Source organism: Desmodus rotundus, chromosome 3 (assembly GCF_022682495.2).
Source record: "Desmodus rotundus isolate HL8 chromosome 3, HLdesRot8A.1, whole genome shotgun sequence".
Lineage (NCBI taxonomy): Eukaryota > Metazoa > Chordata > Mammalia > Chiroptera > Phyllostomidae > Desmodus > Desmodus rotundus.
Window position 1 is genome coordinate 41234138 of NC_071389.1, and position 23127 is coordinate 41257264.

At 39.5% G+C, this 23127-nt stretch overlaps 1 protein-coding gene across 1 annotated transcript in view; it reads right to left on the reverse strand.

Moving 5' to 3' along the window:
- Positions 1-337: 337 nt before the first annotated feature.
- The window catches only part of C3H1orf87 (chromosome 3 C1orf87 homolog), a 69135-nt gene continuing 46345 nt past the window's right edge, over positions 338-23127 (reverse strand). The window contains exons 10-13 of the mRNA XM_053919692.2: positions 15968-16032; positions 10427-10506; positions 6963-7170; positions 338-778 (exon numbers count right to left, since the gene is read on the reverse strand). Of these exons, the coding sequence (XP_053775667.1) occupies positions 618-778; positions 6963-7170; positions 10427-10506; positions 15968-16032 (514 nt within the window). The 3' untranslated portion in view covers positions 338-617. The remainder of the gene's footprint in view (positions 779-6962; positions 7171-10426; positions 10507-15967; positions 16033-23127) is intronic.

Genomic DNA, 23127 nt, shown 5'->3' on the forward strand with positions numbered 1-23127 from the left:
AGTACTCTGGGGAAACATCCCTGCAGACAGTGTAACATTATGTAGTGTTGTACCAGAGAAAATAGTGGGCATGTTCAGAAAACCTCAGTTGGTATTCTGCTTCTTAGTATTAAGATTACATATTGCTAATACTTTTCTTTTTCCTATAATGTGGAACGTCTTCTCAGGCTAGTGACTAGAGAAAGGACTGACTTACTCATCCAACAACGATGTTTTAGCTCTATTATGTGACAAGTGTTCTGGGAAGTTGACAGCATCTAGCATGTTTTTTTTTACTCTATGGAATTTCAGGGTTTGCAAGAACACAGTTTGATCAGCGATGTAGAAAAATATACAATATTCATAATAAGCTTTATTAGAATAGAAGGGGATTTTAAGAAATTGGGTTCTTGCCACCTCAGAAGAGAAAACCTGGTCTTCTCAGATCATTCTGAGCTGCTTATGAGCGAGCATCACAGCCAGAAACCAAGTCCAAGTCCAAAGCATCTACATTAGCTGCATCGGCCTCAACTCTGACAGTGCCTGCTTCCACCACTACACTCAGGCTGGGGATAAACACGTGTCTGAGTAGAAAGGGAGATAAAGGAAACATCTGTTCTCACAATATGGGCTTGTTATCATAGTTCCTTTAAGTACCGGAGTGCTGGTTCCAACAGCATATTTTCTCCCGAACGAAATCTCCTCAAGGCCTGGTCGATTTTCCGAGGGCTCAGGGACAGGTTGTAAATGAGATTGTAGTTGTGAATGAGGCGCCTGGCTTGTTCCTTCTCCAGGACTCCTGTGATTAGGTTGAGTTGGTGGGAAATTTTTAAAAGAGAAAACAATAAAAGAATAAAAAAATGTATTAGCTTGAATGACTTCAGAGTAAATGTGAAATGCTAATATTTTGACACTTTAAGCCCCTTAAAAATCAAGTGACATCCTAAAAAGATATTTCCAGTCCAGGTATGCATCATGGATATCAGGAGGATTTTGAGGGTGACTTTGGGGAGAGAAGATGGGGGTCCAATTAAATCCATAGATAGATTCTAAAGCAATTTAAGCTTACTCTTTGTGGCCATAAAACTTTAAAAGCCAATTTTTGAAACAGATGGGGTGCCTACTAAAAACAATTTTTAATTGTTCTGGTTTATTTTTATCTGTGAAGTATCCAGCCATATTCCTAAACATGAAGGATTCAAATCATGCATTTTAATGCATTTCTGGAAATGTATTTACCATGACCCCCTCCAGCTTGCTGTGTAATCACAGGTAAATCATGAAACTTCTTGTGGCTCAGAGTCTGAATCTGTCCAGCAGAGAGAGCTGTGTTTATCATCGCAGGATGTACTCTGGTACCCACATCTTGTGTATGCCAGTGCTAATGTGTTTTCCACGTTAAGGTTAGATAGGGTTCAATGGCTGCAGAATTTAAGTGTACAACATGGCATCGGCCAAGATCGACAACTCATTCATGTGCCCCTAATTGTGAACTTATATATGTCACAATAGTGCTTGGGAGTATAGAGGATTTAGAAAAATGGTCTATTACCTCAGGAAGCTCCCCAACCCGTTGGAGCAAAAAAAGATATGAAAAAAATTAGCTAAAGTGTAATGATAACAATAACGACTGATACTTATATGCGTATATAAAACTCATGTTTCAGGTACCCCTGCAAGCATTTTACTAAAAATAATTCATTCAATCCTCATGAGAACCCATTTTACAGAGTGGGAAACTGAGACATGGAAATGGTAAGTCCCTTGCCCAAGGTTGCTGAAGTCCTGTATTAAATCTCTCTACTGGAATACAGAATTAGGGGGAAGAGATTGTTTCTAGTAAGGCTCATATTGTTTACTAGATATGTTTCTTGACTGTGAAGCTCTACACCACCAGTGTCAATGAAGAGATTTTAGATATCTTTCATATGGATGAAAGACATACCCCCTGCATGTTGCTTTACCACTTTCCTCTATTTATGCAGACTGTAATAATGATTGTAAAATTCTTTCTCAAAGAATCCAGAGGCAGTCCCCTGGTCAGTTATTGAAAGCCACTGCCTGCTTATGAGAGTTAGGTCTAGCGAATATCTGTCATCTCCATTTCAGTTACCAAGCACTGTTCATATTTGAATGTGCAAGGCCTGTTGAGTAAGATGTTCCCCTCTGAACTTTCCCCTAATAGGCGTTCTCAGCAGTGGGGTACAGGCTGGTGGTCCTAATGTGATTTATTCCTTTCACTTCTGTTCTCTGCTGTGCATTCCCATTCTATTTCCCACCCTATCTCACCCCAGTTTGTTTGCTTCTATTCTATTCAGATTTGTGTCTTGTCTATCTCTTCTATTAGAATGTTACTCCCTTTCTCTGCAGAAATCTCTCTCTTTGAGAATGGCCAGTCGCACCTCTTGGATCTCTGGATTGCGTGGCTGCTGTCAGAACACTTTCCCACACCCTGCCTTTGCAGCAAGCGTCTGCCTGGGAAAGCTACTTTAACTTTTTGAGCCTCAGTTTTCTTTGACTTTAAAGTGCAATAAGGAAGTTGTATAAAAATCAATAAAATAGTAAGTGCTTAGCAAAATGCCCAGAACTAGTAAGCACTCATTAATGCAGGTATTATTATAGGATAATTATTATAACACCAATATTATTGAAAATATCTAAGGATATATTTTAATAAGAAGTAATTATTTAAAAATATACAATTTATTTGATAATATTTTAATTAAAAATTTAAAATACTGTTAAAAACACATTTAGGAATCACTGCTGCTGTGTGTGTCAGGGGGGAATTTTCTACTATTTTTAAAGCATTACCATTGGTCAGGGATCCCTACTGTCAGCAAAGTCCATTAACTGGAACTTGTATCTGTCTAATTTACTATCATTGGGGGCTGTCCAGGGTAGCTGCATAAAATAACCCTTATGATCCATCTTAGTGATGGAAAACTCACCCTTCTCCCACCAGAATCACGAATGAAAGTACTAATAAGAAGAAGCTCTTTAACATCCACTTTAACAAAAATCTTCATTTTGTAGTTTTCAAATCTTATTTGATCCTTTCTCAAATCTGGGAGGTATGTTTTCTTGTAATTGGTCCCCTTTTATAGATGAGGAAACATGCTCAGAGAATAGAAGTGACTGGCTTTCAGGACTCAGAAATTGGTAACATCTGGACTTGAATCTAGGTCTTTTGGTAAAAACAAACAAAGCAACAAGTGAAACCTCATGCTCTTTCTGGTATGTCATGGGAGTTTGGTGTAGTGGGAAGTCTCATAGATCTGGGTTTGAATTAGGGCTCAACCTCCTACTTTGAACTTGGCTTTCTCTTTGGTAAATAAGGACACTAATTCCTTCAGCATGTGGCTGATGTGAGGAGTTAGTGATGCAGTACATGCAAAGTCCAGGCTCATGCGGAGAATGTCCTTGAGGGCTCTCATTGTGTTCTGCCACCTTGAACTCTGAAATACCTTTTTTTCCTAGCCTTTAGTTCACTGGGAAAATTCCAAACCTACCTTGTATCCAAACATTTATCTCAACTACCCTTTTCTTTAGCTCACATGACCAGTAATTCAGTCATTCTTTATTCTTACTCCACAAGGACATTTTCTTCACCACCCCCATTAGAGAATAAGCGCAAAGTAGGTTCCCAGAAACACTAATTTGATGATGGATAGTCTGCCTCCATCCTGGATAAAGAACACCCTGGCCTACATATTTCCTTGCACATAATAAAGAACAGTGATTCATCAGTGGGCAAAGTAGGCATCACCTGCTCAGTGTCTAGAATAGGGCTGTGGTGGTCTGCTAAATACTGTGGTTAATAAACCACCAAAATGACTTCAGTTAATCCTTTTTCCTCATTAAAGATAGTTACAAATGTTCCCAGACCTGGCTGACACATTCCTTGGCTGTTGAGGAACTAACGCATTTCATAGAAACAGAGAAAACAGGCATAAATAGTGAAGAGGCCATGAGAAAGGCATTACAGATCTGCTGCAATCTGCCTCCAAAGTCAACAAAACTCCGTTTTCCTTCAGAACAGTTCAGAAGTATGAGAAAGGTCTCGGTCTTTGGGGAGTCTCTTAGCAACTAAGTTTACAATCCATCATCCATCATCGTAAATCAGCATTTGTTTTTTTTAAAATGTCTTTTATTTCTACTCAGTTTTTAAAAAATTTTGTTCCATTTTTTTTGTTTGTAACCTCATCACCACTCTCTCAGTCCTAGTAGGAATACCTAGACTCACGATTATTTCAATAACCTTTTTATCTCCTTTTCTCCAGTATTGTCCTTAAATTATCTATCTCAGCTTTCATTGGTTCTCCTCTGGTTGAACTTTTGGTGAAGGCTGGGTACAGAAGGAGGCCCTACTCAGGCCCTCATGATTCATAATAGGGTCTCAACTTCAACTTCACTATCCAATCCAACATGAACTTCCAGCTCTGTCCTGTTTACTTTTACCCCCCTCACGCTCATTCCCACCTTCTAGGCTTTTCAGAAGATGGTTCAAACTTGGAATGCCCTACCCAGCTATCTAACGTCTACCTTTCCGTAGGCCACTCTCGAGCTCTATTTTGCATGGAGCCCTCTCTGAGTACCCAGCTCACATTAGACAGTGTACTTCTTTTCATCTCTCCCTCTTTCCTTTGGGCTCTTTAACTCTGACTTGTGTCTTTAACTATAACACTTTACTACGTGATGTCTTTATTAAAAGCTTGGTATTGAACTATTGCTCATTTCCGTGTCTTACTTCTTAACTAAAAGCTCTTTGAGGCCAAAGACCATATCTCATTCTCTCTCATTCCCCTCCTGGTCCAGCCTCTAGCACAGTGCTGGGCTCATAAGAGATGTTTAATAAATGATTTTCTAATTCAGCTAAACACATTTTTGCTTGAAATTTTATTTTTACCTCTCTTTGGTATAATTATTAAAAGTCTTCCGGTATTGTAGGGTACTTATACTTCATGTGATCTATATTTAATTTGTTTTGAAAATGCAAAACAAAATAAAACAAAAAGAAAAACACAGAAAAATGAGAAGACAGGTATTGCTATTATTATATAATTACTTCTAGAGAGTACTAGCATGTACACAAACTCTCTTTTAAAAAATTAATTACTTCCAGTTTTATTGAAATGCAACAGTATATGAGTTTAAGGTGTACAATGTGATAATTTGATAGGTGTATATATTGCTAAATGTTCACCACAATAAGTTTAGTTAAAACATCCTCTACTTCACATAATTACCATTTTGTCATTGTTCCTGTTACAGTGAGAGCATCAAAGCTCTACTCTCGTACTAATTTTCAAGCATACAATGCAGTATTGTTAACTAGTCACCACACTGCACATCAGCTCTTCAGAACTTATTCATCTTATAACTGGAAGTTTGTACCCTGTAACCAATGTTTCCCCATTTCCTTTAGCAACCACAATTCTATTCTCCACTTCTTTGAGTTCAACCTTTTTAGATTCCACATAGAATACCCTAACTCTTCATGAACCACAGTATGTGGTTAAATTGGTTTCAGTCCGTGTGCTTTCGTGTATGCACCCTGCTTTCTATTCCCCAAGTCTCTTGAGTTCTGGAATTCGTTCTCCCTCACTTGGACATTGCAATGACTTCCTTTCTCCTTTTCCTGCGTTCATTTTCTCTTTTATTCATTCACGGCCATCAAGGATCTTTCTGAAATACAACTTTATCATATACTCTCCTGCTTCGAAACTTTTAGTGCTATTCACTACCTTTGAATTAAGTCCAAATTCTCTGGTCCAGCATCTAAGAGCTTCCTACATCTGGTCCCATCACATATTGCTACCTTTATCATTTAATATTCTTCTTTAAATGTTTTCTATATTTTATTATTATTTAAATTATTTTTATTTTAAAATTATAGTTGACATTCAATTGATGTTCTTCTTAATAGCCCCTATAGTCTACCCAATGCAAACTTCTTGCATTGAGTTTTACATATAACACCTTGCTTGGCCAACTTTCACCTTTGCCAGAAAGGGCCCTCTATTTCATTCCTTTGTATACAAACTACATTTTATCTTTAATGATCCATTTCACATGGTGATCTGTTCCCTGGTCACCTCACTAGCAAGGAATTCACCTTTCTCTGAATGCCCACGTAGCATCCTCTAATGGCGTTTGCCAGCTTCCATCTTGGATTTAGTTATTTATAGACATTCACTCATTTATTTGTTGACTCAACAGTATGTTAAACAGAATTGTATGAGGTGCTGGGGATAAAAAAGGAATGTAGTCTACTGGTGAGGTAGGACTAAGCCCTTAGATTAAAAAAAATACAGTGTATCAGATATGACAGTGTAAGTTAAAGAACTCTGAGAGGCCAGATAAAGGTTTGCCTAGGTCTGTCTGGGGAAATCAGACAAGTCTCAGAGGAACAGAGCTGAGTTCCAACATATAGGATGTCTAGGCATTAATTAACCAGGTGGACAAGATGGAGAATTGTCAGGAGTGGGGTAGATAAAGAAAAGCAGACAGTTCAGATGGACGGTGTAGGGTTAGAAAAGGCAGGCCCCAGGAAAAGCAAGGCAAGTCTGAGGAAGGCAAATTATTTACTCTGACTGGGGAAGATATTCTGAAAGACCAGATGAAGAGAAGAGACACATCAGGTAGACAAGTTCCAGATTTTGCCTTGCTAAGAAGTTCGGAGTTCAGCCTGTTGGCAAGCATGCTGAAGTATTTCAAACAGGGGAACGAGATGGAATTGTGGGTTAGACTCAGGTACTAGAGTGGAGGAAGATTCATAGACACAAAGAAACTGTAAGCAACCTGGTGAGGGGTTCATTCATGTCTGATTCATCATTGTATTTCTTGATTGTGCTCAGCACAGTGCCAGGCACATGGTTTATATACAAATTGTATTTGTTAAGAAGGGAAAGAAAATGTGTTCATTTCAGACTACAACATGAAGAGAAACATGTATCAGCTGTAAACTTCACACACTTCACCTGTATTACTCAGGTCACACAGGTAGAGGGCATTTTCCATCTTCCTGAACCTGTCGATCCATGTCTCATATTCTGCAGACTTATTCTTCCTCACAGGACTCACAAAAGGCTGTGAGACTGGCCTGATTGTCAGAGAGTCCAGGGGATCTTTGGGGGCTGAAGTCTCAGCGGGAAGGTTTTCTGGTTGCAACTCCTCTTCTGGAGATTTCTACCAAAACAACACAAGCATCTCACTGGCAACACATTCACCACCCGGAGGTCGTCCAGTTTTGTGGCCAAAGATGAGGCCACACAACTAGGAAGATTTATTGCAGGGTCTGGCTTTGTAAAGCTAGGGGGGTGAGTTTCAAGTTCTCAGTGCCATAGGACCGTATCTGCCAAGTCTCGTTGGACATAAACTACTATGTTGAGTGTTATTTTTTTAAAGGAAAAGGATGAAATCATGATTTTATTGTTTGCATTTCCGATTTACACAAAGCAAAGTTTTTGTAACTGGCTGAGGCTTTTCATGATGTTCTACTCTGTTTCGTATTAGTGGCGTCCACAAGGCATGGGCTTCAGGAAATGCTTATAATTTCTTGGTGGAAAAAATCTCTGGATCATGAATCATGAATGTGAGTTTCTTGACAAAGAGTGATTGAAACAATAGTGATATTACCTTAGGCTATTGGGCTTATTATAACAGCCCTTGAAGCACCTCTAGTTCTATCTGTCCTATTCATTTAACAAAGGAAGCTGAGGCCCAGAGAGCACTAGAGACTTACTAAGGTCATACAGTGAATAGTAGACACAAAACTAGAACAGGGGTGTAGAGCCTATGTCTAGCTCCTTTTGGTATCATAACCCCATTTTCAGTACAAAATAGAGATTTTTTAAAAAACAGAATAAATGGACAAGTCCCAGTACGGCCATATAAGACATTCTGCCACCTACCATGTAGAGACAGAGGGCATCTATGGTTTGATCTCCCTAACCCCACTATTCCAGGAATTGCTGCTCTCCACATTGTTGTGGAGAGAACCAACAGGTGTCTAAGGACTTAGTATAAGACTAGACATCTAACGCAAGATGTGTCAGTGATTTCGGAAGTATTGGTGCAAGGTAAAGACAGAGAGATAGACAAACAAAGATCATTCTGTGTGAGAGGTAGGTACTCTAGCAGGTTTTCCACTCTGTACCAGAAACGAGAAAAAGATGGTCTTCTGAGAAATAAAAAGAAAGAAAGAGAGAAAGAAAGAATGAAAATAGAAGTCTGAAGCTGACGACGAAGTGGAGAGAAAAGATACAGGAAGTTATGATGATGTTCGAGGACCTGATTTTGGTTCATTGTTATATTTCTGTCTTTAGGTAGCACAATGTGCTTCTCTGTCCTTCCAGTAAATTATATTGGTAGAGTTGGTTCTCTTAATTGCAACCCAAATAATCTGAACTAATTCACCGTAGAATTATGCCTCTAACTTTTGTATACCATCTGTGCTTCCCCAACTTTCAAATACCTGTTTTTTTCACTTTTGTACTTTTGTCTCAAGCTTTGCACCTATAAGCTATGGAAATCCCATAGGTCAAAAGAACAGCAATTGCAATAAGAAGCCAAGTTTTGAGTTTGTTAACAAGTGTGAATTTACCTGCTGCTAGGGATGTGAAGAATTGTTTCATTTGAAATAATGGAATGCTATATGAAATTGTACCCATATGGATGACCAGCAACCAGAACATTTTAAAAGATTAATATATAAAAATTCCACTTAGATAAAATCAATTTTGAGAAAAGCTGAAAGTTTCATAAAGGAAATTGAGTAGTGAGTCTTAGAGCTTTGACCACTTTAAAAATCCAAAGGAAGCTTTAGATAATCTAAAATGCATATTCACATACAGTTCAGTGGATATTTAGAAAAATCAAAGAGATTCTTGGTTGTGAGAAACTGATTTTAAATAACTTTATATTTCTTCAGATAGTTGAACATTCTGTTTGACCACTAGAGACAGGGAAAGGGGGAATTTTTATGGACCTGTATTAAGTTTAACTCACTCACTCACTTACTCATGCATTTTATACTGCTTTGGTCCCATTGTGTCCAAATGAAGCCCAAATTTCTCATTTGGCACATAAGACCATTCAAGTTCTTCTTCTTGTTTATCTTCTTTCAGTCCTACTTACACATCTTTTTCTCCAGTCACATACAACCAGAAAAAAAATAAGGCTGTTTTATGCCGTATACATGCTGTTCCCTCTTGCCATGTATGCATTGATTGTTGGGCTCCTCCTACTCACCCTTCAAGACCCAAGTCATATTTCTCTTCTTGTGAGAAGCCTTCTCTGACAGTCCCAAGCTGGGTGAGGGGCAATTCTTTGCAGCCCCTTTCTCCAACACAGCACTTATCACGGGCTATTGTAACAGTTGTTGGTGTACACCTCTTCTCTACCAGAGATCTGAAGACTGGGCCTGTGACATGGCCATTTATGTATTTTCAAGGTCTGGTCAGTGGCTGACACACAGTCGGTTCTCAAGACAAGTTTACTGAATGAATAAATGAATGAATGAATGATTTTCTCTGGAGTAATAGGAAAATTGCTTTACCAAACTTCTGCTTCAATTTCCCTCTCTGGAAAGTGAGACAACAAGTGCTGTTTATACAGGAATGTGAGAAGAATCAATTATTGCAGAGATGCAGCAAAATCCTCCAATAAGAGGCAAAATAAAAGAGCAAAGGATATTTTTTATATTCTTAATCACAACAGACTTAACACTCTAGGAGAAAAGCATTTGCTGTTGTTTCTTGCATGGCAAGTGGCTTGCTAAAGTGGATACTATTTTTCTAAAATATTTCAAAGTGTGAAGTGCATGAAGAGCCCTCCCGTCATTTTCAGATGAATTATGTTCTAATCTGGGCATTTCAAAACAACAACAACAGAAAAACTCAGGCTGGTTTTCAATTCTGTCTGCATCTTCTCCTGGCTAAGTGCTGGGAATATTAAAACAGATTTTAACTACTTGCCAGAATTTTTTTTTAAGCAAAGAAAGAACCCATTATATTTTAAAATGTGATGTGTGGTGAAAAGGTCACCCCTAGTGTCTGGAGCTGGACTGACAGTGTTAAAACAGCTCTCCTGACCACCCTTTACTTTGATGGCTGTTGGTGGACTGGTCACAGGCTTTGGAAGGACACATACATGTGCTACAAGTCCAATTTCTTGGGCAGACGGCAAGCCTGTCACCAAGTGGTGATGGGGGTCTCTGCATGCATACCACCTAGGACAGGGACCAGTCTACACTCTTGATTCTTCTGCTTCCCTTCTCTGCTGGAGGAGAGTCTCAAAGTCAAAGACAGTCTGACATCAAGGCCTCAGTGGAAATAAAAAAACCCAGAAGGGAGGGCCCCACCAGGGCACCACCCAGCATCAGAGAATAGAAGGTGAAGGATCGGCGAGGCCCTGCCCAAGCTCTGCATACCCAGGTGCATACCATATGTGCAGTTTTGCCCTGAGACATCACTGGAACTTCAGCCTGCACTGATGTGGCTGAGGTTTCCTTTCCTTTTTTCCCTGGACAAGAAAGAAAAAGTGGAAGGATTTAGTTTGGCCTCTTCATTTTAATACCTATACACAAACCCCCAGGCAAAGAAGATGTCGAGGCTCTGCTATATGATCAGCACTGTGTTAGGTGGTGGGGATACACTGGTGGATGAGAAAGATCTTATTCCTGTCCTGATGGAGCTCTCAAAGGGGATGCAGATGCTAAATAATTGCTCAAAATTATCATTTAATTACAAAGGATCATAAACATAACAAAGGAAATGTGAAAATATTAAAACTTATTTTAGGGTATGCATGGGAATGGTAGAGGATCAAAGAAGGCTTCTTGGAAGAAGTGACACTTAAACTGGGAACCTGAAGGATGAGTAGGAGTTTCTAGGCAAAGGTGATGGTGGGGGTGCACATGGAGCAGAGTTCCAGGTAAGCACAGGCAATAGCCTGTAGAACCACCCCGAATCAGGAGGGCTTTTACAGTCTGGGGAGAGGAAAGGGACCTCTTCCAATGATCCTATCTCTTAACAGAGAAGCAGGCACTTCTGCCCCTCTCTCCACATAGGCGTGTGCCTGCAGTTTCAGGTAAAAATCCTTGTCTTCTCCCTTCCTCGCTCCTTTCAATGGTCAGAGGTCCTGTGCCAGAGGAGGTTTGAAGAGCATCCTTAACCCAAGGATTTTACTGTCCAGGTACAACTTGCTCAGTTGGCTGCCTTCATAGATAGAAGAAAATTCTTTAGGATGCAGGAAAAAACCATGAAGACCTCCTGCTAAAATTCTCTAGAGTATCGTGGGTATCACTCATTCATCCCTCAGCACCTCCTGTTAGACTGGAGAGTCACTGATTTTACAAATCTGTGCGATGACCCCACAGCACAGATTTCTGGGTACTTCAGCTTCAATATTTAATGCATGATTCAAATAAGCCATTAAGAAATACATATTGCTTATGTGTTGGGTTTCACTATTTTCAAAGAAAATGATTCAGTCAATACATTTTAATCAAAATAGTGGTGGAGAGTAGAGGCTCTGAAGCCAGATGCCTTGGCTTAGAGTGTTAACTCCTTTCTCTATTGGCTGCATGACCTTGGGCAAGTTACTTGTCCTCTTTGTGTATCAATTTCCTCTTCTGTAAAGGGGGTATAAGTGCCACCTATAGGTTATTGTGAGGATTAAATGAACTAGAAAATGTGAAGCAAATACCTGTAGCATAGCAAGTGCTCAATAAATGTTAACTAATAGCATTACCTATGTAACAATGTGTATGTAAATAAATTCACCTATCAGATCAAAAAGCCTTTTGTCAGACTTTTAATATTGCCCCTGCAAATCATTGTGAATCTCCTCCCTCAGTTTCTTGATGGAGAAAACGATGCAATTTCATAATCTTCTCTGTAGCCCCAGCCCTCAGCATTAGAATAAGGACCCAATGCATGCGTCTTGACTAAATGAATAACCATGTGCCTTCATTTGGAGTTTGGAAAATAAAATAGATAGTTCTGTTTCTCCAATTTCTTTGCAGGCCCTAGAAGAGAAGGACTTTTCTCTGTATTTCTTTATTCTCACATGCCTAACCCAAATGCTGTACAGAGTAAAACTTAATAGATGCTTAACAAGGATAATGATGACAGCCAGGTAGGGCAGTCCCACCCAGGCAGATCTAATTTAATCTGCAGGAAATTTAAGTCATCGTGGGGACCCATCATCACCTAGTAACAATGGCCCCTGCTTATTTCACCCAGGTTGTGAAAGAAAGCTTTCTGTTTCCTGTAAGTGAAAGAACCATTCAAATGACTCTGAATCACAGAGTTGGAGAGTTAAAGAGATTTTAGAATCAGTGTATAGCATAAGGGCAGGAAGAGGTAGTTAGGTGTCAGACGTGAACGCTAATCCTGTTCCTTTCCTTTACAAGTTTAAGGATTTCAGTTTTGTCATTTGTGAAAAGGAAATGATAGCAGCAATTTGCAGTTATGTGGGGATTTTAAAAAATTACATTGACCCAGGGAAGATGCTCGATATGGGATTTATTATTTGTTGTTGTGTTATTATAACTTTATGACCTTAAGCAAATTTAGTTTCCCCAGAGAAGAGGACTTGACATTAACTACGATGTGCCGGAAATTTCTGGGCACTGTTCATATGCATTATCCCTTTTAGTATAAAATCTAGAACCTAGACTTTGTCCTACTCTCATTTCTCTTTACTGTCTGCACTTTTAGAAGTTCTATTAAGAGAAAATACAGGCTAGTCTTCCTGGTCTCTTTTCAGGTTCCCTGTCTCTCTCCTAATACCTATCCGCATATAAAAAGGTAATGATTTGCACATGTAAAAATTGTTTGATAAACCCCAAGGCAGAGCTATTTTTTTTCTTCCTAACACAGCAGGAAGGACAAATAATAACCATCTGTCTAGTCTGTCAGTTGAAGATTTGTACTGGAGGAAATAAGCCAAGCTGGCTCCTAGAGATTTCCAGGTGTTGGAAGGGCCAGGTTTTTACAAGGCTTCCAGCGGATTCTGATCGTAATAAGGCCAGTGCTCCTGCCCGCCCCCCCAGTCCCTCAATAACGACTTTAAATCAGAGGTCTTCAGTGCTGTCTGCTAATAAGCTCAGACCTGGGGAGCTTTACACATTACCAGTGCCTAGGATCACACCAGGCCATTAAGTCAGAATTTCTAGGATGAGAACCAGCTCAGGACTTCTAAAGCATTCCCTAGGTAAGTCTAAAGTTAAGCCAGGGCAGATAACAACTGATTTAAATAACAGCTTATGGCCTTATTGGACCTACTGAATGAAGTTTTTGTGAGTAAAAAAACTAATATACGAGGTCTGTCCAGAAGGTATCCAGCCATGTACTATGAAAAATAGACATTTATTGAAGAAGATACAAGATATAAGAAACATTGTATATAGGACAATGACGCTTCAGTCCCCTTCAAAGTAGGTATCTTGGGACCTCACATAGTTCTCCCCATCACCATCAGCTACCCTGTGATATTTTCCTGAATCTCATCAATGGTCTGAAATCTCTTCCCTTTCAAACGTGATTTTAGTTTTGTGAAAAGCCAGCAGTTGCAGGGCACCAAATCTGGGCTGTAGGGGTCACCTGGGTGATTTGATGTTTCATGAAAAAACTCTGCACGAGATGTGATGCATGAGTTGGTGAGTTGTTGTGATGAAGCTGCCAATCACCAGTTGCCCATAGCTGTGGCCTTCTGAATCATCCAAATAGTTTCCACAGAGGAATGGTCCGGCTTAAAGCAAAATTTGATGCAGATTCGTTGCTCTACTCACTCACTCACTTTGAATGTGACAGCCACACAGTACATATGCTCATTCAACAGTGTCTACTGCCTCCACTGACTAAGTACAGTGAAGTTGTCATTGTTCATGCACGTGCATTCCAGTCCATTCTCCTTGGCTGCCAGGTTACATTGGTGGTGTGCAAAATGTTCCCATTAAATTAACAATGGCTGCACTTTTTCCGGACAGACCTTGTATGTCAAATATCTATATATGCCAGACACTTCCCTCCTATTTTCTTACTTATCTCAAGAATAACCCTGCGAGGTAGAAACCACCTGCATTTGACAGATGAGGAAACGGAGGCAATGAAAGATTCAGTTACCTTCTCATGACAACAGAGGTAGGGGTCGGTCTGGAGTTCTACCAGTGCCTGCTGTGCGCTAGGCACTGTTCTAGGCACTCTGATACAAAAATGACTAAGACAATCTTCTCGTGGAGTGTGCATTCCAGGGACAGGAGCAAATAAATAGATAATAAAATAATGCCAAGTAGTGATAATACTGTAAGTACAACTAAAACAAATTATGGGCATGGAAAATAGTGGCAGTTGCTATTTTGGATAGGGACATATAAATATAGCCATGAGTGAAGAAACAAGGAGAAACTCATGCAAATGTCGGAGAATGAGCATTCCAGACAAAAGCTATAGCAAGGGCAGAGATCTCGAAGACAATGTATTTAATGCATTTAAGCAATAGCTGAGAGGAGAATCTAGCTGACCCAGGATGAAAAGGAAAGAAAAATGGGTTAGGTATTCACAGAACTAAAGGGCCTCATGGGCCATGCATGTGACTGGAGTTGGTTTTTAATTTTTTTTTTTTGGCTTCCCAGTATTCATTCCTTCTCTGGTATTTATTCCCTTCATTACCCTCTTATAGTGATAGCAACTGTATTTTGCTTGGTGTGGGCCACACCTTCCCCACTCCAGTGCTGTGGTCTGGTAAGAATATTTCAATGTTTCAGATCCATGCTTGGCCTCAAATAGTTGAAGACAAGGGTGGGCCTTAAATCCAGCGAAGAGTGCTGTTGTTATAAGAAAAAAGAGAAAATTTAGAAACAGAGGCACAAGAGAAACACAGAGGGAGAAAAGCCATGTGAGGACAGAGGTAAGGTTTGGAGGTTTGCAGACACAAGACAAGGAATGCCTCGGGCCACCCAAACCCAGAGAAGGCAAAGAGGGAAAATGTCACCGCTGAGGTGATTGATTTCAGACTTCTGGAACTATGAGAGAATAAATTGCTATTATTTTAAGCCACCCAACTTGTGGTAATTTGTTTCAGCAGCCCTGAGGAAATGAATATACTCACCATCCACTTTCTGCTCTCTCAGTCTGCCAATATTCCTATAGCCAATCCCCCAGTTTTCTGCTGTGAAGCCCCTCTGTTTGACACACCTAGTAAAGTTTCCATTTTTCTGCTGGAATAAAAACTGATGTACTCTCCCGCCCCCCAAACTCTCAATATCTTGCGTTTTGATCCAAAGGTAATCAGGAAACAGCTGACAGATATAGTAAATAGAGAAATTGCAACAGCGGATTAATACCAATGCATATTCTTTCATCTGTCATATTTAAAATCTGCCAATTGCTAAATATTTTGCCCACGTCATCCTTATAATTTCACTTCATAGTATGTCCTGGAAATCTTCCTGTATCAGGCCAGCCATGCTATTACAGCTGCATAGTTTTATCAATTGGATAGACTGTAATTTGAGTAAATGGTCCCTAAAGGATCTTTACATTGCTTCCATTCATCAAAACATTAGGAAGTGCAGCAATAAACATACATATATAAATCTTGGAGAGGTTTTTTGTGAGCTATCAGTTGGATAGGTACACAACTGTGGGACATCTAGAGCTAAGGGACTGGGTGACTAAAGTTCCAATAAATAATACCAACTTGTGTAAGTGTGCTGCACTCACCATAAAGGGCTATCACTAGAGAATGCTTCAAGATATAATAAAAGCTGGAGAGTTATGCATTTTATGATCCAACTGGCCTAAAAAAATAGTCATTAAGGTAATTCTCACTTATTTTTTCTGCACTGGTGAGTCGTTTACATTTTTGGTAGCAATAAGATCAAACCCAACAAGCAACCAGCTAGAGCTCAGCATTCAAGTCAACAACAGCTCTGGGGGATAGGAGGTCCCTCAAGGAACAAGATTACTGAACTTACCTGTAGGCAAATCAAAGGACAAATCCGAGGAAGCTTTGCTCAACAACTCAACAAAATTCTGCCATCTGTGCAAGCAAAAGAGACAAAATATTGGTGATCGGTATCATTTCTCTGGAAGAATGCCCAATAAATCTCAAGGTTTATATTGATAGTTTTGAAGGGGCTTTTTGATACCCGTGTCATTGAGGGTGCAATGCAGGAAACAGAAGCTTTTAAAAATATCTCTATGAGAAAGAGCTTTAACATAAGGAATTAGGTGCCCACAAAATGACGGCAAGGGCCAGTAGAGTGGAGGTTGATGTCTGATGTGAGCCTCAGGGTCAGGCCTCAGTAGATACAATCTAGAAACCAGGGGTCTGCAGGAAATTCTGGCTCATGTCTCAGTTTCCCTTGACCATGAATTTGGTGACTACGCAGTACAAAGTGCATTAGGCCACTGGAAACACTGAGGCCCGCCAGGGTCTGGGGTTCCTACTACTGCAGGAAAACAAATAAACAACCAAATAAATACATACCTAAAATATCTTTGTCCCTCTTCCCTCTCCCTTCTTTCTTTCAAATCTCATGCAATTACATCTCTCTGATGGAACTTAAATCAGTTCCAGAACCTTGGTGTCAAGGGAGTTTTGGAAATGTTCTTTTTAGCCTTCCCAAGAATGGGAAGTATTGCAACACGACAAAGAACATAGACGGGAGTAGAAACAAATGCTGAGTACAAATAGACAGTGTTTAGTGAAGTTTCCTAAGCAGAAATCTCACTGAGCAATACATCTGCACATGACAATGAGGGAGTCATTTAAAGCTTACAAATACTTTAGGAATGCTTTGGTAGTAAAAGAAAATCACTTATATTTTCTTATATTTCTTATATAAGAAAATATATAAAAAAATTTCTTATATTTCCCAGCATTCATCCATCCTCCATTTATATATAAATATCATCTCTGGGGTAATGGACCACAGTCGAAGTCCCATACCCTTCCCTAGCTGATGTTGTGATCTACTTTGTCCAATTAATATCTATCACTTTCTCTGTTTCCCTACCTCTTTACCTCCCTCTCTCCCATTCTCTGTCTCTGCCTCTGTGTCTCATAATTTTTGGTTTGGTACATGCTGAAGCTTTATTTTTTCCTAATTATGTATGCTACTCCACATCCTTTCAAAATATTTGTTTTGCTTATGTTAGCAAAAGTCAGTTTCTGTTGCTAGCAAATGAATTGCTACTGATAAGAATTTTTATCTTCTTCTTGCCCACCAGAAGTTAAGCAAAAATAAAGACCAAGTGGTGAGATATATGCCTTAGGTTTTCTAGAAGAGTTCTAGCATTGTGTGATTTTATTCTCCTTAAATACAAATAATTCATTAGATATATAACTAGTTCATTTTGCTTATATTGCACAACACTTTTCCTGTACATGATATCACAAATCAGCAAAGTTCTTAGGTCAGTACCAAAATATGGTCCCCAGAGCCTCATTTATTTTTGGTCTCATGAAAAGATAAGGTGTAGGTATGTAGACCTGCCAGCCAGATAAGCTGATGACTGAATCAGCTGCTGAAGTCTAGGCAGGGCAGAAGGTGAAATAGCACTCTCAAGGATGTGATACCAGCTCAAGTCTGGCCATGAACTGCAACAGAAGTAGCTCCTGTCTTCTATGCTTGCTGCAGTTTATTTCTAGGCCCTCTTAGGAAGACCAGGCTTATGCCTAGAGCATCTTCTGACCTTCTGAAAAACAACAGTGTGACAACAAAAACCCAGATCCTTTGATATTCTCACATTTGCATAACATTTATTTTTCAGAATAGGTAGGAGTTATCAAATATAAGATAAGGTCTCTGGACAAAATGGCACTGGAAACTTTCTTGCCCTTTCTTGATTATGTGCCGTTAGTAGGGGAGGAGACCGTGAGAGAATTTTCTAAGTATTGAATTTAGACATTGTCTGATTTAAATGGTGTATAGGACTGATACAGCCAATGCAACTCTTAAGATCCTTCCAGTAAAGCATATCCTTCTTTCTTCCATATTCTTTTTAAGTTAAATTGATTGGGGTGATATTGGTTAATAAAATTATATAGGTTTCAAGTGTACACTTTTATGATATATCATCTGTATATTGTACTGTGTGCCCACCACCCAAAGTCAAACCATCCATATTCTTTATTTGACCTTAAGACCTTCAAAAAAACATTGACAACTTAAGTGTGAGAAGAGGCTCTGGTTGCCATAATAGGCACTATTATACTAATCACAGAAGCAAGTGCCAAACTCCCAATATCAAGTCAGAGAAATTAGGACTAGAGGACACGGTGCGTGAGCCTGATCCTAGATTCAGACAGACCTGAGTTCAAATTCTGACTTTAATCTAATTTATTAAGTTAAAATGGCCTTCAGTGAGCATTCCGAGTACTCTATGTGCATTTCTCATTTAACTGAAACAACTACTTTATGAAACATGTAAGTAACTAGTCCAAGGGCATGGATCAATGGGGCAGCCAGAATTCAAACTCCAGATGTCTGACTCCAAATCCATTGCCTTTGACCATTGTACTATGTGGCCTTACACAAGCATGTAATATAACTTGGCTTCAGTTACATTTCTTTCCCCGTGGGATTCCATGAACACAGCTCCACTGTCTTCTGACATTCATTATTGCAGAAGTTCGAAGTCAGTCTTATTTTTGTTCATTTTTCATTAATTTTTGCCTTTTATTGCTTTGATTTAGTTTTATTTTGTTTTTGGTCTGGAGCCTTAAATACTTTTCTTCGTCTTTGTAATAGAAAAATTTTGTTAGGATTGTCAAGCATACATTTTTCTTACTTTAGTTAGAGCATAGTGAATCCTTTTAATGTGTACACAGAGAATTTTTTCCTCATCTTTGCAAAGATTCTTCACTTGTAACTTTGTTTTTACTTCTTGTCCAATTTTTCTATTGGGTTGGCCAAAAAGTTCATTTACCTTTTTCCCTACAAAGGCTCTAGTGGTGCTTAGTTGTCTTTAATTTCATTTGGAATAGTTTTGTTAGATTGCATTGTAACAGCTGTCATATCAGTGTGCATTTTAAAAAGAACTTATAAAAATTGGTGAATCTTTGTGCAGTCATTTTAATATTGAAGAATGAAGAAGATACTCAACATTTTTGATGTATTATGATTTCTCGTTTCAAGAAAGGTAAAAATGCAACACAAAAGATTTGTGCAGTGTACTGAGAAGGTGCTATGACTGACTGAATGTGTCAAAAGTGGTTTGCGAAGTTTCCTTGTACTATTGACATTTCAGCTAAATAATTCTTTGCTGTGGGGCTGTCTTATGCACTGAAAGGTGTTTAGCTGCACCCCTGGCCTCCACCCACGAGAAGCCAATAGCGGGAGACAGCCAACATACTCAAAATATGCAAATCAATAAAGTTATTGGTGAAAATGAAAAATGTGTCTTATTTTATGGAACAAACCATACAGACTTTCTGGCCAATCCAGTATTTTCTTATACTATAAACCAAGGCTTTGGGCATTCAATTTCCAGTCTTATTCTTCTACACCTACTATTTTTAAAAATTTTCTTCTTTGTTCTTTAGCTTTTGTGGGAACCTCTCAAAATTGATATTATGTTTTAGATATTTTTAGGGTTAGTTTTCCTGTTTTTAAATTGAATCCTGGTTACCTCTTTTTTTGTTAAATAGTGTTGTATTGGAACATAGCCATAGCCATTATTTCTGTGCTGTTTATGACTGCTTGCAGGCTACAGTGACATAACTGAGTGGTTGCAACAGACTGTAGACCCACCAAGCCGAAAATATTTACCATCTGGCCCGTTACAGACAAGGTTTGATGATGTAAACATTTAGCATAAATGCCGTCATATCCTCAAATATCTAGCAGTGTTCAGATTTCCTTCATTGTTTCATATTTTTTACTGAGGTATAATTTACATAATATTATATTAGTTTCAGGTGGACAATAAAATGATTTGATGTATGACTATATTGTGAAATGACAAAATAAGTCTAGTTAACATCCAGCGCCACACATCGTTACAGTCCTTCTTACCTCTTAATTCTGCTGTAGAAGTTTTTGTTTGCTTGAAACTGTTTAGATTTCCCCAAGGTTTTTCTAATTTCTTCCATTTACTTTTTGTGCTTTTTAAATTTCATTTTTATTGCCTTTTCATCTCATTATGCTTATTACTTTCCAATTCATTTTAATAAAGGACATGACTTATATCTTACAGAGAACACAAGTGGTTTTTTAAGTGTTTTCTAGTTTCTAGAGTAAACCATTTCTAAATATGTGGTGTTATTTGGAGTTTGCAGGATCATGATTTTTCTATGTTTGCAGTATTTTTAAAAATTAGGCCTTACATGTTGGGTTTTCTCTTTATGCAGGGTCAGATGAGGAGCTGTTCCCATTCAGCACAACACAACAGATGAGCTGTGTAGGTTTCCCTCGGCCTACCCATGGCACATTTCATCCTGCATTTAAAGGGTGGGCGCAACTGCAACCAGCACCTGGATGGCTGGGGGCCCTCAACTGGGACTACCTCAGAGGCGGGATCTTCTCACGCCACCTGCTGAGCAACTGACACTAAATTGGTGTCGTATGTCATAATCGATATACTCCTCAGCATACACAGTTACCGGGGATTTCTCCCGCTGATCCCAATACCAATCAGAATGTGTGATCCCGACCAATCAGAGAAAGGGGATGGAAACTTTCTTTATGTAAGTGGGCCTTCCCTCTACCCTCCTCGGGATCACTTTCGATTTCCTTTGGAGGCTGGGCCTCTCTGGTTTGTAAACTGTTTACCTGAATAAATATTTTCCTGTTATGAACCCCAAAACTGGAACTCCTGTTGGCCTTAAGTTGGTGGCAGTGACCTTTTGCTGATAGCAGGTAAGTAAGTGTATGTTTGTATATCCTTGGGTTGGGGATGCAGGGCGGAAAACAGTACTCAGGCAGCTAGGGCAAGCAGCATCTGTTGCTTTCTGCTTGCTTAAGACCTGGGGCCTCCAAATCGAAGGAACGGCACTGGTGAAGGCTCAAAATATCTTCTAATGCACTTCCTTTAGGCAGGCAGGGTAAAGCTTGAGGAACCAACTCACTGAATTTTCCAGATTCCATTTATTTATTGGTGTTAGAGATTCCTTCCAGATTATGGCACTATTAGTTTTTGCTACTGTTGTATTTTTTCTCTCTTTATTTGTTCATTGGAATTTTAATTAGGGATTGTAAAGCAGATGACATTTTATACAAAATGTCATATATATTGAAACAAAACAAAAGCCTAAATACACCAAACACACAAAATGTGAGCTATTTCATAGAAATGCCCTTGTAATCTTGATGAAATTAATTGTAGGTGGCATGTTGCTCTGAGCTTTATACAAAGGTGTTCTGGTGCTTACTTCCCAAGCCCTCTACTTTTCTTCCCCTGTGAAACGTATGCTCTGGTCCTAACAACATTGTAGTTCTCCAAACTTGCTATGGTTTTGCTTGCTTTTTTGCCTTGGTACATACTGCTCCTTTTCCCTTTGACATACTGTTCCCCATCTCTCATCTGTTTGGTTAGTCCCTACAAGTCCCACCAAGCCTAGCTGGGACACACAGGACAGTGCTGAAGAGAAGGTCTGTTCAGATTGCTAGACTCAAAGGTTAACTCCCATGATTTGAAGAGCTTAATCATTCTAGCCATTCCTTTGGGAACCTGTAATCTACTCCAGCTGAGATGGTATGAAGTATGTCAGAAGGAGGCAGAAAGGTAGGAGCCTGTGGAGAAGACTGGTAGCCTTTAGAGGCTGTATAGTTTGCTCAGGCTGCCATAACAAAATGCTACAGATAGGGTGGATTAAACAACAGAAATGTATTTTCTCATAATTCTGGAGGCTAAAAGTTCAAGATCAAGGTGTCAGCACCTTGGTGTCAAGATCAAGGTGGTGTTTGCTTCTTCCGAAAGCTTACAGATGGCAGGAATCTTGCTGTGTCTTCTTCACATGGTCTTTTCTCTAGGGGATCAAATTTCTTCTTCTTATAAGGATACCAGTCAGACTGAATTAGGGCCTACCCTAATGAACTCATTTTAACTTAATCACCTCTTCAAAGGCCTTATTTGCAAAAGTGGTGTAGTCTGAGGCCCTTGGGGTAATTATTTCGACATATGAATCAGGGGTTGGGATATATTTCAGCCCATAATAGGAACAAAGATTCAAAGATGCCCCACTTTTGGAACAATTCAAGGTTTCTGAACTTCAGTTTACTCATCTGTGAAGTGGGTATGAAAAACACAACTCACGGGACTCTGGGGAGTTTGAAAAGAGATAACCCATGTAAAGCATCTAGCCCCCATGCCTGGAACATGTTAGGGGCCTCATATCAATGTCTTACACCCTCAGTTCAGGGGTTATTTGATTGTATTATTTAATTCACCTGCTGGGGTGCTCATTTAACTGCACTGCCTCCCTTCGCTTTCACCTTCATGGTCGTGTAGCCTAAGCTGTATTCTTCTCCTCTTGCAGTTACCTCTGACAAGCAGAGCCCCTCCCTGATACTCAGGCAATGAACTCAAATTCAGACAAAAGGATACTTTTTCCATCTGACAGATGAAAAATAAAGGTTAAGAGAAATTATTTACTTGCCCAAATTCCCAAAGCCAGTGCATTTCTGGGCCAGTTCCTATCTTGGCCTATATGATTCCAGAGTTCCTGCTGCCTTTTTGCATGGGGGCTGAAGGGATAGCGGCGGTTTCAAACCAGTGAGAAGTTCCCTGCAAGCCCTGGGCTGCTTTGGATTCTGTCCACTCCTGGAACTTAAAAGCCTCCCTGTGGTTGAGTCTGTATCCTACACCTCTCCTGGGTCCTAGAGGGCACAGCAGGAGATGCCCAGCTCCTCATTCTAGAACTGTATTCAGTATCCAGCCCAAAGGTGGAGCTGGCCTTGCACCTCAGGCAGTTTGCCTAAGGCCCCTGTCCTTAGCCACTGTGCTATAAACCAAGAATTTGACAGGACTCGTAGGAGAGTCAGGATGGTATATTAAGAGCCAAGACCCTGAAGCTGGACAGCCTGCATTTGATTTAGCCTATTGATGAATTAATTCATCAGTTGCATACAGATTTTAGCCCCTCTGTACCTCATCTGGAAAACAACAGTACCTACCTCATGGGGCATTT